Genomic DNA, 20117 nt, shown 5'->3' with positions numbered 1-20117 from the left:
GTAACTAAGATTCAGAGTATCTGACCTGAAATGAAGTTAGGACTCTTTCCTTTGTATCAGTCTGCCCTTCAATGTGCATGGCCTTTTGCTAGATATTAAATGACATAGAAAAGGAATGTAAGATTATAGGAAACAGTGGAATAAACATGGAAGTCAGAGAATGGCCAAATAAATCAGAGTGTAAATGTTTTAGGATTTCAGAAAAGGAAGAGATCAGTATCCAAGGGAGTCACTGAGGAAAGAAAGCCTTATTGAGGACTTTCTTTGCACTTCTAGTCAAAAATATCTCCTGTCTCTCAGGCCTGACACTACACTGGTTTCACCTTAATAATGCACTTATTAGATATTATTGTGAATTATATTTATCTATGTGCCCAATCCCACCACTGGACCCCAAAACTCTACTGGGCAGGGACACATATTTCTTTTGTTATCTCTAACAACACTTAGCCCAGTGAAGGGCACACAGTAAGCATTTAATAAATGTCTGTTGCATCAAAAGGATAGGAATTGGCTGGGAGAATGGGTAGGATTTGGATAGGGGAAGGAAGGGGATATCTATTCACTAAAAGGCAACATGACTCTCAGTCTGTTTTGTTCTGAATTAAATAGGAACCTTTTTCCTCTTGGCCCAAGAATTTGCCTAATTATATCCATTCTTTCCTGCATTTATTCTTCTTAGTTATGGGACATAACAATAAGATCCTAAAAAATCTATAATGCCTGCTAATTATTATTATGGAGTATAAAAAACAAAACAAAACAAAAACTTTTCCTATAATATTTGTTCTTTCTAAGAGGTAAATAGACATCTTTAAAGAACATGGCCCTATCTTGTGTTGTCTCTCACTGCCAGGCATCCTAACTTAATTGCAGTTGTTCAAATCCAGTGAGAACTTGTGACAACTTATTACCTGTGTGAATAGTATCTCTGTAATTTGTTATTTCAATGATGTCAGTGCTGAACAAACTGCTATACTCACAATTTATGGTTCCTTACTGAAAATGGCAAAATTGATGCCAGTAACAAATATATACTTAGAAACTCTGGACTAGAAAACTAGTTAAGCTGGATGGGGTCACACAACCAGTAAATTGGAGGACTAGAAAATCCCTCTCATTCTCTTGACCTCTCAGACTTCTCCAAATTAAGAATTATGTGCAAAAGATAAAGCAATGTCAGTTGTTTCCATGGTCTAAAACACCAAGAACAATAATGAAGCAACAACCCTATAAAGCAACAGCAGAGAACGTTCATCTCTAATGCTTACTGCACTCACTCTGCATCCCCTCCTCTGACAGCCACCAGGCCTACACAAACTGACCTACAGAATTGTGATAGAACTCCAATTTGCCCCACCTTCTCTCCAGTCTTTCTCCCTGCACAGTAGAAAATTAAAAAGCAAAAGCTCTCTGACTGCGGCTGCTGTATGCCAGCACTCTGTACTACTGCCGAACTCAACCAGAGGAACTGAGAAACAGAAGCCACAGAGGTAGGGTGCCAGCGTATGTGGATCCACCAGGCCTGAAGCAAAGGGGACTAAGAGCCAACCATGGCCAGTTCTGTTCCCCCAGAAATCACTTGTGGCAGAGTCAAAGACTAGTAAAACATGAATTTCCCACCGCAGGAGGAGACTGTGAAATCTTTGAGTCCCCAAACTTGGGGAACTGCCATTAAATTGAAAGGAGTTAGAAAGTGAATGATAGGGAAACATAAGGGGAGAAAGACTGAAATTATCAAAGGTCTCAGAAGGAAGAAGATGCAGTTAAAGATCTTGAGAATAAGGAGGTAAAACAAGAGGGAAAATATTATTAACACAAGAACAGGTGGCCTATAGATTGTCTAAATGAGTTTACACATTTATGAATATATATTGTGAGACAAAGGAAAATAAATCACATCTGATGAGGCAGAGGACTCTGTGGGTCCTTAAAAAAAACCTATGGAACCATAAAAGTAGAATTTATGGCCTCCATAGCAGAAATTGACAGAATTAAAATTATGACGATGGCAATGACAACAACAACTCATATCTGAAGAGGCAAATCTCACCAAATAAAAGAGGGAAAAAAAAGATTAGGAATGCAGATACACAAAAGTGAATGACAATCTGGAAAAAATAAAGCAAAAAGCAATAACATCAAAAACAAATAAACTGTGATCTCTATATAAGCAAAACATAATTGATCTTGAAGGTGGGATACTTAGAGACAACTTAGGAACTATATATAACCTAGAACAAAGGTGTCAGATAAGCTGATTCTGCAGTTTGCCAAGTGTAGCCCAAACTAGATTAGAATGTAATTGTGAAATATTTAACAAAATAAATAAATATAATAAAATATAATTTTATAAAATTATAATAAAATATAATATAATAAAATAAATATAATAAAACAATAGAACATAGAAAATGTTAATAGCTCAATAGCCTACAGGGATCATTTTGTCGAAGGTAGTGGCTGTTTTTATTTGAGTTTGATGCCGCTGTTCTAGAATACCATTTTTCTTATAAGAAGTATGGTAGAGTGGAGAGTGCTGAATCAGATGACTTGGGTTTTAATTCTGACTTTGTTATTTATTACGCATGTGATTTTGGGTAGATCACTTAATGCCACAGTTTGCCCATGTGTAAAATGAGGACACTGAACTAGTTGATAAAAGGTCCCTTCCTATTCTAAATCTGTGATTCCAGTCTTCCCAGTCATTATTGATCCTCACTCATACAAACTCCAAACATGCTGTCTAGAGTTCTTTTATAATTTGTGCTAATCTAAATGATAGTTATTTATGTCCCTGGACCATCTACCTACCAGGTTATAAACTCTTGGTGGTAGGGAGTATATTTTATTTATTTCTTCAAGTGCTTACATCAAAGAAGACAATTTTCAAAAAGTTCTTTTAAACTTTAAAATGGGGGTTCTTACCCTTTTTTGTGTGCCATGGACTTTTTGGGCAGTCTGGTAAAGCCCATGGCCCCCTTTTCAGAATAATGTTTTAAAGTGTATAAAACAAAATACATAAGGTAACAAAGGAAAGACAGTTATCTAACCTTTTTTTTTAAATTGAGTACATAGATTCCAGCTTAAAAAACTCTTCCTTAAAGTGTCATATGTATGTCAGTTATTATTAGAACATAGCAAGATGTTAATAAATGTTCCCAGAATGACTGACTTGATCATTTAGTTTGATGGAAACAATCAGGCTTGTCCATTCCAAACTTGACAAACATGTCTCTTTCAACATGGCAAGTATAACTTGCCAGATGCTAGTGAACAAGCATTGTGAAAAAAATAATCAGCTCCATTATGTCATCTTAAGATCAGGCAACTGAGTATAAATGCTATTACTTATCAGCTGGCAGTATATAGTCCATTAAGTGTATTTCCATGATTTATCACATTCAGATCAATTTTAGGTGCCATTAGAATCACTCCTCTCTGTTCATCTACTATTCTAACCTTCTATCACTTTTAAATAAGACAGTGATTATCTATTCAGGAAGCATCCCAATTTCTCTGAGGTTGACACCTGTGACACCAGGAGATAGATAGATAGACAGATAGATAGCTGGATAGCTGGATGGATGAATGGATGGATAGATAGACAGACAGACGGATAGACGGATGGATGGATAGCTGGATGGACGGACAGACAGACAGACAGACAGACAGATAGATAGATAGATAGATAGATAGATAGATAGATAGATAATATATACATACATATATCTTTCATTTAAGATTAAGATTGTTGGTGCTATCTGAATCTAGAAGGCGCTCTCATTTCATCTTTGCTGAAATGTAGGCCTCCCTATTGTCTCTAGGATAAAATGCTCTGTATCTAAAACTCTTTACAATCCGGCTCCATCCTATCGTTGTGACCTGATCTCACACGACCTCCATGCATATACTCAACTTCCCATCCAAACTGGCCTACTTCAGGGTTGCTGTGATGGTCACATGCAATCATGGATATTAAAGCATTAACCTAAAATGGCAGTTATTAATTACTATTATTATTAGCTTATATTCACTGGGTCTCTAGTGTGCTGATGACTTTATTCATTGAGACTTCTACTACACTACTGCTGAGTCAATTTATAGAGCAAGACAAGGGTCTGCTAGTAAATGTTTAATAATCAGAATTCCCTTCCCTCACACTACCCCTCCCCCCCAAAGTTCACAGGCACACTTTTTTTTTTTTTTAAAGCAATCGGGGTTAAGTAACTTGCTCAAGGTTACACAGCCAGGTGTTTCTGGGTGGGTTCTAAGTGTCTGAGCCCGGGATTCGATCTCCAGGTCTTCTCAACACTGGAGCCGGTGCTCTTACTCGCTGTGCTACCTGGCCGCCCCACACAGGCACACTTTTATTTTAACCTGCATTATCAACACTTTGACACTTTCTTATATCTTGACCAGTGATGTCAAACTAAAATAGAAATGGGGACCACTAAACTACAGGTACAGAAAACCATATGTTAACATTATCTATGTTTTATTGTATTTTTATTTACTTTGTAAAATATTCCCCAATTACATTTTAATATGTTTCTTCCCCTCTAGAGTTGGCAGGCTATGTGTTTGACATTTCTGGGCTAGATCTGACAAAACAATAAATCAAACCCTTATTTGTAGATTGCCAATTTCTGAGGTGTGAATGCTCATATGAAAATTTTAACAAGAGCTTTCCCAAGTCACTCAGAGCTGGCTCCAGCACACCCCTGGCCTTACTTGCTGTTAACAGCACATATGTGGTATTTCATCCCTCACCACTTTGTTACACAGGCTATGCTCACGTGCCTGAAAGTCTCTCTCACCTTCTTTCTGCACTGTAGAATCTTTCAGATTCTGGCTTACATGTCATTTTCTATGAGGAGGTCATTCCTGATCCCCAGTTATTAAGGCAAGACTCCCTCCCCCAGTTACATCTTTTTGTATATATTTTGTAGGTATTTATCTGTGTACATATTGTTGTCCCTAGTAGAATAAATCAATCGATGAGCATTTATTAATTGGCTTCTATGCACTGCTAAATATTGTGTTTGCCATTGAGTGTAAAAATAAATGTGAAAATCCCTGCTCTCCAGAAGCTTACACACATTCAAGCTGTCTCCCCCATGAGAATATAAGCTCCTTTCATTTTTTAATACTTAATGCTTGGCACATGATAATTCAGTAAATACTTGCTGAATGATACTGCATTATCTCCCTGTAGGGCGGCTATGTGGCACAGTAGATAGGACACTAGTTCTGGAGTCAGGAAGATTCATTTTCCTGAGTTCAAATCCAGCCTCAGACACTTACTAGCTTTGTGACTCTGGGCAAGGCACTTAACCCTGTTTGCCTCAGTTTCCTCAACTCTAAAAGGAGATGGAGAAGAAAATAGCAAACCACTCCAGTATTTTTGCCAAGAAAACCCCAAACAGGGTCACCAAGGGTCAGATGTGACCAAAACAACAGAACAACAACAACAAATCTCCCTGTGTAGCCCCATTTAGGTACCCCTTCCTTCATGAAGCCCTCCCGGATCTCCCCAGCTGAAAGTGATCTCTTCATACCCCACTTTTCTGAGGGCATTTTGTCCCTATTTCTCCTTTGTACAGAGCTTATTAATAGGCACTTCATACATGCTTGTTGACAGACTGTCCTCAATATTCGATTATTGGTATATGTGTCAATATCCCCCGCTCCCTTGGATCATTAGCTCCTTGATGGAAAAGATCTTTGTCATCTTTGTGTGACTTTTGTCCCAAAACCAGGATAGCCTTTGTCTCCACTAATAAGGGGAGAGTTCCATACCAATGGCCTTTGGAAGAGGGGTTCCATTTGTATTCAGCAGCTACTATGATATCGTACTTAATAAATATTTGTTGAATTGAATTTTCAAGTTGATCAACCCAACCTAACAAGCATATTTATCATGTACTTAACTATGTATAAGGAATAGTGCTAGGTGCTGAGGGTAACAAAGACAAAACAAGGGGAAAATGGTCCCTGCCCTCAAGGTTCTTACATTTTCCTAGGAGGTGGCAGAAGGAGATAAAATACGTAAGGAACTAAGGAGTAGGAAGGAAGCCCTAACTCTTGGGGGGATCAGGAAAAGGTTTCCCTGACTGCCAACCCAAGAGCTGATCCTTGAAGGAAGTTGAGGAATCTTAACAGCCACAGGGGTAAGGAGTGGGTTCATTCCAAGCATGGAGGACATACAGCTTGTGCAAAGGCTTCATTGAGGGAGGCATCTTTATCACTTGTATAGGAGAAGAGGTGCCCTTTAAGAAGCACATCATAGCATGAAACCTTGGCTTAGTACACTTTCCTTCTAGTCTAGAGCTAGATTTGAAAAGGACCTTAGTGATCATCTAATTCAACCATTTCCTTTCACAGAGGAGGAAACTGAGTCCCAGGAGGTAAAAGTAACATATTTAATGGGATCAAAGATCTAGAGCTGGAAGAGACCTTACAGGCTAGTGAGTCCAATCCATCCTTGTACATAGCCATGGCAACTGAAGCATGGAAAGATTCAGAGACTTGCCCAAGGTCACACAGGTAGTGACAGAGGAAGGATTTGAACCCAGCTCCTCTGGCTCCAGAATCACCTATACCACACTGAATTCTACATATCTAACTCAACAAGTATTGTTTATTAGATTTCTCATTATAAATACCAATAACCACAAATAAAATGTTAACAGTCACATTGCTAAATCAAGATAAATTAGGTTGATCAGCTGCCTCTGTAAATAAAGGTAGGATTTCCTGTAATCTTAACATTTTTAATTTTTTTTTGCCTTTTGGAGGGCAATTGGGGTCAAGTAACTTGCCCATGGTTACATGGCTAGTTTTTTTGTGTTAAGGGTCTGAGGCCGGAACTGAACTCTGGTCCTCCCAACTCCGGGGCCAGTGCTTTACTCACTTCGCCACCTAGCCTCCCCTATAATCTTAATCTTAATGCCCTTCAATTTATTCCTGAACAACTGTAGGCTTCTCAGAATAGGATTCTCCTCCTGGGGCCCCCAATACTATGCTGCAGTCAGACCGCTACTCTGGGAACATACACACATACTCTGACTGTGACTGGTTTCTATTAAAAGAGGAATGTGTCATTGGGATTTCTATAAGGCATTAAGAAAACTGTGTAGAACAAAGGATATTGATATTCTGGGTTACTGATTCCTGAATGGGAACCCCAAATATCTGGGAATCAGTACCAGCTTGTTTGCCAAGCTTCTCTGGTTTGTACAATGTTAAGAATTGTGTATTTATGATGTCTGTACTCTGCAGCTCCTGTCCATTGTCCCGCAGGCATCTTCCTCCCACCCCCACACTCCATCCATGCACTCCACCCCTCTACCCCCAGCTGCTTCCAGTCTTGTTGCTACAAGGCTGGTATTTACTGTCATGCTCAAATAAGGATGTTGGTAATTTTAAATTTCTCAGCTTCTAGCTTGTGATGTTGCTGCCCTGCTTTCTGTCTCTTTTCTTTTACGTCAAAATTTCTTAGGTTCCAAGAAGTCTCATCATGGGTGTTCCCAATACCCCTTCCCCCCACTATGATAAAATGCAGAAAAAAATATTCAAGAGAAAGGATGTGTCAGTTTGGAGCTTGGAAGAAAAGAAATGACCAGTCTCCTGAGTAATTTAAATCTTTGGTTTCTGATGAATATCAATGAATGAGATCATAGGCATAAGCCATAGTAAGGTTGGTGACTTTTCTTTATTCAGGCAGGCTGCTGTCCATAATAAAAACACAGATATATGACTAAAATAAATACTAATCAAAATTTTAATGAAATTATAAGTATTTTCAAAGTAATTTAACTTTTTTTTTTAAATAGGAGGGGGAAATGAGGATATTTTTTCTTCTGAATGATAGATGTTAATCCAGAAAAAAAAAATTAGAATCCTTGATTTTTAAACCAGAAACTATCCACATTTCTCCAACCCTTTCCCCTCCCCAAATGAGGACAATGCTTAGTGACTGGCATCCTCAGATTTGCTCCTGGTTTGACCACCATCTCTGGAATAGGTGACACCCATTCCCCTTTCCCTTTCCCAAGGTTAACATACTGTTGAGGTTTTTAAATAAAAGTCCAGTTGAAGGCACCACATGAGCAAAATTCATTACAAAGACCCTGTTTACAAAATGAAATCAGCTAACTATGGATCAAAAATTTCTCCGGCCTCGATAGGCTCCTCTAGCTCTTTCTTTATTAGTTTTGACAGGAACAGGCCGGCGAGGTTTTTTGCGATATTCTACTTTTGTCCATCCGCCTTCACTAACTTTGCTTTCATCTTCATTTGCTTTTGAGTCATTTTCAGTGTTTATGGGCATCCCTGGGATGGTCCTAGGTTGATGAATATTATTTGGACTCTTTTTGGAGTCTGGTGCTGATTGAGAGACTCTAAAGAATTTCCCAGAGTACCTTTCTGCTGAAGGAGCAGAGTGTTGACTTTTCCCACTATATCTTCCCTTGGGGGAAGAATTGAGGGAAACACTCCCTCGATTAGATTTATTCCTGCTTCTCCCTGAATACTGACCCCTCTCAGAAGAGGTATCTGAATGAATGCTAGAAATACCACTGTCCCTGGAGTTTAGATGCAGTGAAGAGAAGTTTTTAGTCAATCCATATTGAGTAGGAGATGAACTTCGGGAATGATTTATAGGTGTGATTTGGTAATACTTGATGGGTGTTCTTTGGACAGCAGCAGCATAGGAAGCTTGATTATGAAGGTAGGGTAACCCAGCACTAATAGGATTGCTCTGAGAACGCTGAAAGGAAGAAGGGTTGGAAGCAATTTGCCGCATCCTTAGGGTATTTAACCATTGGCAGTCTGTACCTGCAAAAGAAATGGAATCAAGACTCGTAAGCTACTACAATGTTGCATTCCTGATTTATGAGAATTTTTTAAAGAATAACTCAAACCTACCAGAAACCATTTTGCCTCCAGATGTTGAAATATAAACTTATCATTCAAATCATCCCTCCTTAAGACATTAAGTAAGTAGTTTAAGACATCATGTTTTTCAGATATCACCCTTTTAAATGGCGCAGTACATTGCTGAGTTATATCTGCTCTGCTCATAGTTCTAAGAGTTATAATCACTTTGACTCAGAGTTCTGAGATAACAGTTGCTAATTTTTGAATGCAACATGTCATGGGATATTAGAGAGATATTATTATGGGACAAAATGTAATTTATTTGATTATTGATAGAAGATGAGAATTTGGTTACTAACCATAAGCTGAGGTGAAATTTTGCAGAGAAGACTCAGAGCTCGAACCCAGAAAGAAGACAGAGAGAGGTGAAAGCACAGATTTCATAACTATGTAAACTAAGCTGGAAGTAATAGATATTATAGTTGCTATTGAGGAGTAATTCTAGATGAGCAGAGGAACAGTTGACAAGCAAAAAACCAAAGAAGTTACCCAGCGGATCAACTAGTTTGGCTGAGTGAAGTGTCTAGTGAAGTGTTATTTGAGCACAAAATGGATGAACTCAAGCTTGGCAGTAGAAACATCTGTTAAATATGCAAAATGAGTTTCTCAAGGAACTTGTATAGACATTTTCTGAGATGGAAAGAGGACACCAAAGTTTATAGTTCCACAATTGTGAGCTACCCTATAAATGGATACCTACTCTCCCCTCCAGATACTGAGTGCACTGACTGGAGAGTATGATGCAGATATATGTATGGATTGTGATGTACTTATTATTCCTTCATTTGATTTAAAATGAGCACCTAGGGGCCGGCTAGGTGGCGCAGTGAGTAGAGCACCGGCACTGGAGTCAGGAGGACCTGAGTTTAAATCCGGCCTCAGACACTTAACACACACACACACACACACACACACCCCTAGCCATGTGACCTTGGGCAAGTTACTTAACCCCAAATGCCCTCCAAAAAGCAAAATAAAATAAAATAAAACAAGCACCTAATATATTAGCATAATTTCTTTTGCCTGAGTCTAAAGAAATGTGTTGGTTAGGTAAATGTTATGTTTAACATCTGAAAGTGTTGTCATTGTCTATAGCTGGTTTGTGGAAAGGGAAATGCATTGGTGGGGACACCGGAGATAAAGAGGTGAGTAGGGGAAGTGCACTCCCCACAATAGGGCTATCCCTTGGATCCTGAGTATAGCTACACTTTGGGAACCTAGACCTGCCAGTCGAGAGAAGCCTAGACCTGAGGAGTTTGGAGTGAATAAGCTAGTTGAGAGAGTGAGTAGGTTTGTGAGTGGCCTCGACACTCACATGCTAATGCAATAATAATCACAACAATGTTTTAATAATCAATTGTTAATTATTAACCAACAATATTATAATATTCAATAATGGTGCATTAATATAACAATATGCTAATAAGCAACTCAATATTATAATGACTGTCTCAGATGCAATCACATGTAAAGTGTTTTGCAAATCTTAACTATCATTACTATTATCATCATTACTCCTCTTCCTCTTTCTAATGATAATATTAATACAGAGGTCATTTAAAACAAGTGTGCTTATGCTGGTGACCAAAAGGCACCCTCCTTTTAAGGATTTCAAAGTTTTTGACCAGTGGCTATTTTCACGTGCCAAGACCTTTTTTTGATGGTGGTGTTATGGAAAAGAAAGAAAGAAAAAAACTTCAAACTGAGGTCGGATAGAATGACCTTTAAGGTACCTCTGAGGTGTGATCCTGTCCATCCAAAACTCAACTGCAAATACAAAATCATTTGTAAAGAAAGTCACTCTGTCAGAGACGCTACTCAGGCAGCATTTTGCTATGATAGACATAGAACCTGAGCCTTCAAGGACACCTCCGCATTTATCTAAGCCTTCTTATGCCTGAGCAGGAATCTTCTCTACCATATTCCTGTTCAGCAGCAAATGTGGATTTCTACTAAGGGGAAACTCATTTCCTCTTGAGGTAGCTTTTTGGTCAGCTCTGATTGTTGGGGTGATTTTTTCTTACACCGAGTGGACAAGGGGGTCTTTGTCATTTCCAGATATTAATCCTATTTTTGCCTTCTGGGGTCTACATATAGTTGAAGATATTCTCCTTCCATTTTCCCACCTTATTTAATTGTTCTTGTATGTCAGGACTCTGAGTTCCCTCTAACCTTTTTCAGACTCACCCCACCTCAATCTTTCTGGCCCTTAGTTTATTCATCTACATAATAAGTTGTTGAGGTTTTTTTTCATCATGTCTAATTCTTTGTGACCCCATTTGGGGTTTTCTTGGCAAAGATACTGGAGTGGTTTGCTATTTCCTTTTCCAGCTCATTTTACAGATGAGGAAACTGAGGCAAACAGGGTTAAGTGACTTGCCCAGGGTCACACAGCTAGCAAGGTTCTGAGGCCAGATTGAAGGTCAGGAAGAGGAGTCTTCCTGATTCTAAGCCCAGTGCTCTAGGCGCCACCTAGCTGCCCTGTGCAGTAGATCAGAAGTCAGTGCTTTCAAAGAATCTTCAAAACTTTATAGTAATGAGTCTAGGAACCAAGAATCTGAGGATTTAATGACAAGTTGCCTTGTATTGTTCTATATTTGTTCCATGTGTGCACGTTTTGTCTCCTCAATCAACACTCAAGCTCATTGAAAGCAGAGGTTGTGTCTTATTCTTCTTAAGCTCCCCCCATAACACCTAGCCTAGGCACCGGCCCCAGGTGAGAACTAACTAACTCACTGAGGAGTCCATTCATTGGATTGAGGTTAGGAACCACATTTGCCTCTGGTGTTCCTTTTTGAGCCCATTCTTAAATCCATTAAGGGGCCATTTCCCTGAGATGCTAAGGTTGCAGGATCTCTCCTGCAGAAAAGTCAAAACTGGCTTGGACATGCTGAAGCGCTTGCTTTACATTCATTCCTTATGTTTTCTTTAAAGAGCAAATGGCACGTCTTATTCTTGGAAACTGTTAGGACTCCCATGACCATTCCTCTGGGGTGGCTCAGGGACTCTCTGGAATGGTAAATGAGAATACAATGGAAAAAAAAAATAGCTCAGGGGAAGCCCGTATGTACCTGTGTTTTTGTGGTTGGGAATGGGCAAGAAAAGCCACTGTGCTTTCATGCCACATGGAGTACTTTGTTTTGTTAAGATATTTTCATTCTAAGGGAAACATTCCATCCAGTAATTTTTTTTTTTCAGTTGAGAAAGAAAAAAATTCCTGAGATTTTTCATCTTCCTTACCTTAATGCCTGCACCTCAGTGCCCAACATTCCTGAGTCCTCCCTGCCTGTTGTGACTGATTCCACCCATCACTCGGCCTGTTCTTGGCCTTTGGAAAACTCAGCCTCAGGAGAAGAATCTACCACGCCTTCCTATTTTTATTCTCAGGCCTCCTGTTGGAACCATGAGGTTTCTGTTATTTGTGTGTGAAGAAGACACTTCACCCTGGGGTCTCACCCAGATAATTTTTATAAGCTACAACTCAGTGATTCCTTCTCTTACTCACCCATATGCTAAGGAAGAAAGAAAAAAAAATTCAGGCACATGCAGTAGCCTTTGTTCAGGATATAAAAAACAACTTGAATCCTTAGTGAGCAAACAAAGGCAGAGAAACCTGGAATGGGGGCTTATTATCCCAACCTGCCCTGGCTTTGGTGTCACTGCCAAGTTATTATATTGCCTCCCCATGTTTTTTCTCTTACCTTTAAAATATGGGTAATGTTAATTATTAACTAATCTTGGGAGGAGTACGTATGACTCCAGGGGTTGAATGAAGAGAATTTATAGAGGTGGTGTTAATAAAACCACTTGTAGATAAAATACAAATTGTAGATATATTTCAAAATATGAAATACAAACGGCAAATTTCATTTTCATCAGAAATGAATCTGGTGAAGCTTTATTTATGAATCTTGCAGGGAAGTCTTGACCTTTCTTTTTAAGCCTCAAAAATCACTTTGTATCTATCTATTGAAGGCAGAAGACAAAATTTAATTTCATTATTCACCTATCTGCCTCTATCTATCTATCTATCTATCTATCTATCTATCTATCTATCTATCTATCTATCTATCTATCTATCTATCATCTATCTGTCTGTCTGTCTGTCTGTCTGTCTTTATCTATGTCTGTCTATCTATCTGCTCTTAAATTCTATGAGGTTTTTTAGATCCTAAAGGACGGGTGTGCTGCTAAATGTTTTAACAAAGGGCTGTCTAAAATATATGCACATGACACACTTTTAAGTTCAATCTGCAGTATTAACATTTTCTCCATCCCTTTCTTAAGTCTAGACAATCAAAGAAACAACAAATCAAGCCTTGGTTTTTAACAGGTTTTGCCAATTTCCAAGATGTAAATGCTTATACTGAAAATTTGAAGATTGACTCTCAGCGACAAGTTCCAGCATTACCCCTTGCCTGAAGGGAAATTTAAGTAGAAATAGGTAATTGAACTTATCTGTGGCAACTTTGGAAGTTGCCTGTTTTAAAGTGAGAAAAATTCACTAGTATTCCAAGAACTCCAATTTGACTTTCTGTCCTAAAGTAGCATTGTCAAGGAAAATGGAAACTTCTGCTATTGTCACTCAGTGCCAAATCATGAACAAAACATGTGTACAGGTATGTGTATATGTGTACATGTGCATGTATATATGAACACATATGCTTATTGTATATACATATGTTGATAATGATATGAATACTTATGGTTTTTACCAAAATCTATCTCTGTCTCCCTCCTCCTAAATAAAAGCTATCACACACGCACACATACACACACCACCCTGTATCTATCTGTCTCTGATTGTTTCTCACCTATCTCTATGTATCTATCCATCATTCTATTGCTTTTTGTGTATCTCTATTGATCTCTCTCTCTCTCTCTCTATACACTTATATAATCTATTTATCTACATCTATCTGTCTCCATGAAATAACTGTCCTACATTGTGAAAATGTCTTGGCTTTAAAAGACAGGCAAGCAAGCAAGCATTCAATTCCATTTACTAAGGATTTGTCTCAATATGTCTTCACTCTTGCACCAACTGGCTTGTTTAATTGAGTATCTGAATTTATGGGATTTTGGCTAATTAGAGCAATTTTCTTTTAAGCCCAAGTGAGTGTGCCCTATTTGAAAATGTCTCTCCTTTCTCTTGTATGATGTGCTCAGTCCTATAAGCAGAACACGTCTTTAGCCTCCTTTAGTGGAACCTGCATATTGGTTCCCTTGTCCTTCATATGTGGGGAAATCTTGAATTAAAAAGTAAAAATCAGACAGGCTAAATTTGGGGGGTTTTGCTTTTTGGTAGAGGAGAAAGTGCCAATATCAATTATCCTAGCCAAGATAGGAACTTCTCTACATAAGTGTTTTGAAATGATTACTTATTTTTTAGTGTGGACTCATATATTTGTCTAAAAGAGGTGAATATGGATTACATTTTCTTAATAACTTGGAAACTTTGTGTTTCTCAAAATTTAAAAATATGGACTAAGTATATAAAATTCATTTCTATATGTACATATGTATATCCACACATATACATATATCCACACAAACACACACATGTATGTATAAATATACATACACATATACTCCATATACTTTGTTTAGTTGTTACTACCAACTATTATACTATCTCGAACACAGCTCCTTATTTTTCTCCTTTGTCCTTCTCCTCAACTTTCCATTTACACAATTATTTATTATCCCCTCTTCCTTTTTTTTCCCCCTTTCTTTTCCCCTTTTCTTGCCTTTGGCACTCGGTAGTAGACATCAAGACTAATGGAGTTGCTTTTGATGCAGTAAAAGTTAAAAAATGACCATACCCTGTGGCCTAATAAGTCCACTATCGGGAATATACTTTGAAAGTGTTACCAAGACAAGAAAAAGCTATCTATACAAAGATTTTCATAGTAGCATTTCATGTGATGGCAAAAAAAAAATTACACACAAAAAACCCCAAACCCAACAAACCAAAAAAAAAAAAAACCCCAAACCACCTAAAAATAACCTAAATGGTTAAATACATTGTGGTAATGAATGTTATGAATAGATATGATGCAATTAAGATGATCAGGTAGGAGAGGTTTACAAAGAAATCTGGAAAGGTCCAAATAATGGAAAGCAAAAAAGTAAAGTTACCAGAATGAATTACATACTCACTCTAACCGAAAAGGAGGAAAAAACAAATAATAAAAATGAACAAACACAGAATTCCGATTAGAACTTAGAGTGATTTTTAAAAGTTTATGATAATTAATGTAAATGTAAATGTTGCTAAGCAAGTTTAGTTGCTTGTATTAATTTCCCATGTACATTTCACAATAAAACTTAAAAAAAAAAAAGAGATGATTTTTGTATTAGGCAGTTAGGTGGCACAGTGGAAGAGTGTCGGGCCTGAAGTCAGGAAGACTCATCTTCCTGAGTTAAGATCTGGCCTCGGACCTTTACTAGCTGTGTGACCCTGGGTAAGTAACTTAACCCTATTTGCCTCAGTTTCTTCATCTATAAAATGAGCTGGCAAAGAAAATAGCAAACCACGCCAGTATCTTGGCCAATAAAACCCCTAATGGGGTCAAGAAGAGTTGGACTCACCTGAACATCAGCAACAAAAACAAATCTTAAGAAAGCATTCTGTGAGTCCAAAAATTGACTGATATTCTTAAATATGTGTTTATTCATACTTGTGCATGCACAACATAAATACATCCTACATGTAAGTACTTTATAGGGAACTTTTATAGTTTTTATTACAGTTTTTCATGGTTTCTATGCTCGTTTACACAAAGTAGTAACACAATCTAGTTAAGTAAATACTTGATTTAAAGTCAGAGGATTTAAATTGCAATTCTACTTAATAGATAAGCACAACATCTAGTAAATCATTTTACCTTTCTTGGTCTCCATTTAGTCAGTGGAAAAATGAGGGTGTTGTATAATGCTTAATTTTTCTGGCACTTTAAATGCTATAATTCTCTATTTTTTCAATTATTTAGTGAAATTTAATTATTATGCCTATATGCCTCTTTATTATTTTTAATTATTTAATGTTTTATTGATAGGCTATGAACAGAGATTCACATCTATAACTCCCTTTATTTCTTATATATTGGATAAATATTCTAGAAAATAAGAATTGACAGTTGTTAGGCTTTTTTGAAGTTTGAAGGTACTAATACAAACACTATCTCACTTCTATAGGTATCATTATCCTCATTTTATAGGTAAGAAAACTGAGGCCCATGGTCACAGAGCTAATAAGTATCACAGGTGATGTTTGAACTTCCTTCCTGACTCCCAGGGTTAGTGGTCAATCTTCTATGCTCCACTTCCTCATAAGGAAGCTTTGATTTATAGTGAAAGTGTCTAGACCTGTGACTTCACTGGTAGAGGGAAGGGGAAAGGGAACAAGCATTTATTAAGTACCTACTGTATGCCAGGCACGAGGAGAATGTGGGAGGGAAATAGGTCCCTCCCACATTCTCATTGTACAGATGAGGAAACTGAGGCCCAGGGAGGTCAATCTATGGTCCTAAGTATGATCTATTTCTTTTGGGGAATCTATCTTACCCCAACTATCTAATTTACAAATCCTTACTTACTTGAGTTAGATTTGCTTCCAGCATTTGCTTCCGAGTTGGCGAATGAGGTCTGAATTACAAGCTTTACTGCCTTTACTTCATCTACAGGCTTGGTTTTGCTCCACTGAATTGATTGGACGTGTTTACTACTTTTTGGAGATCTAACATCGCTCTGTTGAAAAAACAAACAAGGAGATAACAAAAGCAAAACCCAACAAACACATACAAAGCAAGATTATACAATCAGATGGAAAGAAAACAATTGTGTCTTGTTACTAAATTTTTCCTTTTGGGAATACTCTGTGTAGGCATTAGGTAGAAATTTCTATTTCCTTTTAGTTTAGTTTTCTCTCCCCCTCCCCTGCCACTTTATTCTAGCATCTTGTTAGTTTAAAAAGATTCTGCTTTCCTTAGCCTTTTAACCACAGCAGGTGAAAATACTCCCCACCCAAAGAGCTATCCAAAAGTGGAATGACTGGCCTTGGCAGTTAGGGGTTCTCTTCCTAATGACACCCCCAACTTCATTTCTCCCTGGACAAGCTGGAGGCCTTTAAGCAAAGGCTTATTGGGAATGTTGTAAAGTAATTCTTGTTCAGATATGGGGTAATTAGATGGCTTCTAAGATCAGAAACTAACCACCTGATATTGATATCAGTGAGGATGCCTCCACAGAGGCCACCAATCAGTGTAGATTAAGGTGTCTTCCTGGGAGCCTTTCATCAATGCAAAGACAATTGTAAGCTTAGGAACTGTAACACATTCAAAAATCTGTTGAAATGATGATATATTGACAAATAAAAACAAAAGGGGATGTGGTTTATATAAAAGAAAGGGGAAAGAAGTATTTTAGAACAAATGAGAGGTAGAGAAGATGAAGGTCATTTGGTCTCCATTGGCTGGTTAGGTGTTGTCATTCTTCTCGAAGCCATTGACCATTTACCTCAGGTTGAAGTCAGTCCCTCCCCAGCTGAAGCTCCAACTGAAGAAGAGGTTTTGAATGCCATTAGGCTCCTTTCATGTGGCAAAGCACCTGGTGCTGATTCTATTCCAGCTGAGATTTATAAGGCAGCAGGTCCATTGCTCATTAAAAAGTTGGCTGACATTTGCTGGGTTATATGGCAAAAGGAGGTTATTCCCTAGGAGTTTAAGGATGCCTCCACTGTCCATCTCTATAAAGGTCTCCATTACTAGGTGAGGGAAAGAGACTTTACAATCATCCCTTCCACATTGCAACTTTCTCCATCACAGTTTTAATATTTCATGAGTCAGCATCAGAAATCAAATGGGAATTTTGGGGGGAGTGATGTGCAAATGTAAGCAGGCAACACAGAAGAAGTTTAGAAACTCAGAAATACATAAAATATATGTATAGCATTATATTTTATCTTTGGATACCATAATAATTCAAACTTTTTCTCTGGTATGAAGGGAGGGCCAAAAAACTTTACAAAGATTTTCCAGATTGTGGTCCTGTACCCCTAAATCCTGTCATGTGGAAGGGATAACTGTATTTGGAAAATTTGAAAATCCAATCGCTGGAGTAGGCTTCTTATTTGTTGAGAGATCATTAATTCTTAACAGCCTAGGCAGAAGAGCTCTGAGGGGAAAAGAGTCCCCTTGTTCTGAATTTGTGTTCATCAAATAACATTCAGTTACTCCAACACTGATAAAGGGTGAATTCTGACTGAGAGGCATGAATCTCTAGTCACCAGAAAGATGAAAATTTGTCTCCTGATGTGAATCAGTCCTATGTGAGTTTGGGTACTGTTTGCCATTTTGAGTCTTTCTATCTTATCCAGGTTGGAAGTACAGCAACTGCTCATGGGCCTGATCGTACTGGGATCACCATGGAGGGTTAGACCTGCTCCATTTCTGACCCAGGCTGGGTGCCCCTTCTTAGGCAGATTGATTCCTTCCTCTCCCCCACTCACAGGGGCTCACCATATTAGTGCCCGACTTAATGTGGATTCTTGATCAGTTTCAACCCTGCTTCAGCTCAGAACTTGAGATCAATGATGCACCAGTCTCAGCTTCCTCAGCAGTGGGAATTATAGGCATGGGTCTTGTTTTCCAGGGTTTGATCACCCTGAGTTTAGCTACTGATCAGACATATAGATTTCAAACTTCTTCCACCTTCTGATAAACCATTACTGAAAAGTAAAACTCAAAGGATAGCACATTACCTAACCTCACTTGCCTTTGCCAACCTGCCAGTTTAATTTTAACCTCTTACCTATGATTCTTCATCAATATGCCTTTGTGATAATTATATTTCTCTATGTAAATTCATCCAGATTTTCCTACTAACTTATTGGTAGAGAATATGTTACTCGTTGATAGATATCACTCAAGGGCCCAAATATTATTCATATATCATATTCCACATGGCTACTTAGCAAACAACTGCTACTTAATGGATTTTGAAAGAATCATTTCCCTTTATTCTCCCACACTTACCTCATATGTTACAATGTACTCAATAGTCTGATTTGGAACAATTCCCACAATCCACTTTTCCATTACAAATGGTGGCTGAAAAGAAAATGGTCTATAATTGTAACAGATTTTTGGTATTCTTTTCTTTTTTTTTTTTCAGAATGACTTTCCAAATTAGTTTTCCTGTTCATAGGCTATGTGCATAGGTTATAATTTGAATTATTTCCCATGTTAGATTTACATTTGTTTTATATATTTTGTCCATAGTTATCTATATATGCCTTTTCTCTCTGGTAGACATAAGCTCCCTTAGGATAGAGACTTTTCCTTTCATCTTTGTAGCTCCCGTTCCCAGCACATAATAGGTATGTAATACAAAAACATTAGAGTATAAGCTCTTTGAGGGCAGGGACTGTCTTTTGCCTCTTTTTGTATCCCCAGTGCTTAGTGCAGTGCCTGGCACACAATATATTAGTAAATATTTATTGAATTAAGGAATGAATGGATGCTTGTTGATTAATAATAATAAAAATAATAGCTAGCATTTATACAGCACCAACTATGTGCCAGGCAGATGGTCAGTGCTTTATAAATATTATCTCATTTGGTTCTTAAAAATAACCCTGGGAGGAAGGTACTATTATTTATACCCACTTTACAACTTAGGAAACTGAAGAAGAAAGAAGTTAAGTGACTTACATAGGGTCACACAGTAGGTAAGTGTCTGAATCAAGATTTGAACTCAGGTTTTCCTGACTACAGGCCCAGAGGTCTAACCACTGTGCCACCTATCAGCCCGACTATTGATTGTTTGACTGACTGTTCAGTCAAAACCACTAAAGAAAACATTTCTTGTTTTTTTTTTCAAGGTATGAGCTACTGTTGTTTCAAAGTGTATGGGAGGAAGAGAAAATATTTTTCTTAGACCTTTAAAACAAGTGAGGCAGTGTCTATTTTTCCCCAAAACAAAAGAAAGTGAATATGAAATAATCATCTTTAAAATTAGCAGTTATGTGAGAATAACTCATGGTTACACAGAGGGGCCTACCAATAAAACACTCTCCCGATGAACCCTTTTATAATTAATATAGATTTGAACCTTTAAGTACTTTATGCACATTTAGAAACTAAGGGGCTGGATAATCTGATCTGATTTGC

The 20117-nt window shown here is 37.9% G+C and overlaps 1 protein-coding gene across 2 annotated transcripts in view; it reads right to left on the bottom strand.

The window, feature by feature from the left end:
- Positions 1–7770: 7770 nt before the first annotated feature.
- MAP3K20 (mitogen-activated protein kinase kinase kinase 20) overlaps positions 7771–20117 on the bottom strand; it is a 218622-nt gene continuing 206275 nt past the window's right edge. For both annotated transcript variants that reach the window (XM_069068421.1, XM_069068423.1), the window contains exons 18-20: positions 18981–19055; positions 16545–16695; positions 7771–8841 (exon numbers count right to left, since the gene is read on the bottom strand). In XM_069068421.1, the coding sequence (XP_068924522.1) occupies positions 8168–8841; positions 16545–16695; positions 18981–19055 (900 nt within the window). In that variant the 3' untranslated portion in view covers positions 7771–8167. The remainder of the gene's footprint in view (positions 8842–16544; positions 16696–18980; positions 19056–20117) is intronic.

Source organism: Petaurus breviceps, unplaced genomic scaffold, assembly GCF_028583685.1.
Source record: "Petaurus breviceps papuanus isolate PSGF00001 unplaced genomic scaffold, PetGlider_PUasm1.0 90763, whole genome shotgun sequence".
NCBI lineage: Eukaryota > Metazoa > Chordata > Mammalia > Diprotodontia > Petauridae > Petaurus > Petaurus breviceps.
Note: the sequence above shows the minus strand (reverse complement) of the source record. Positions and strands in the feature narration are given on the sequence as shown.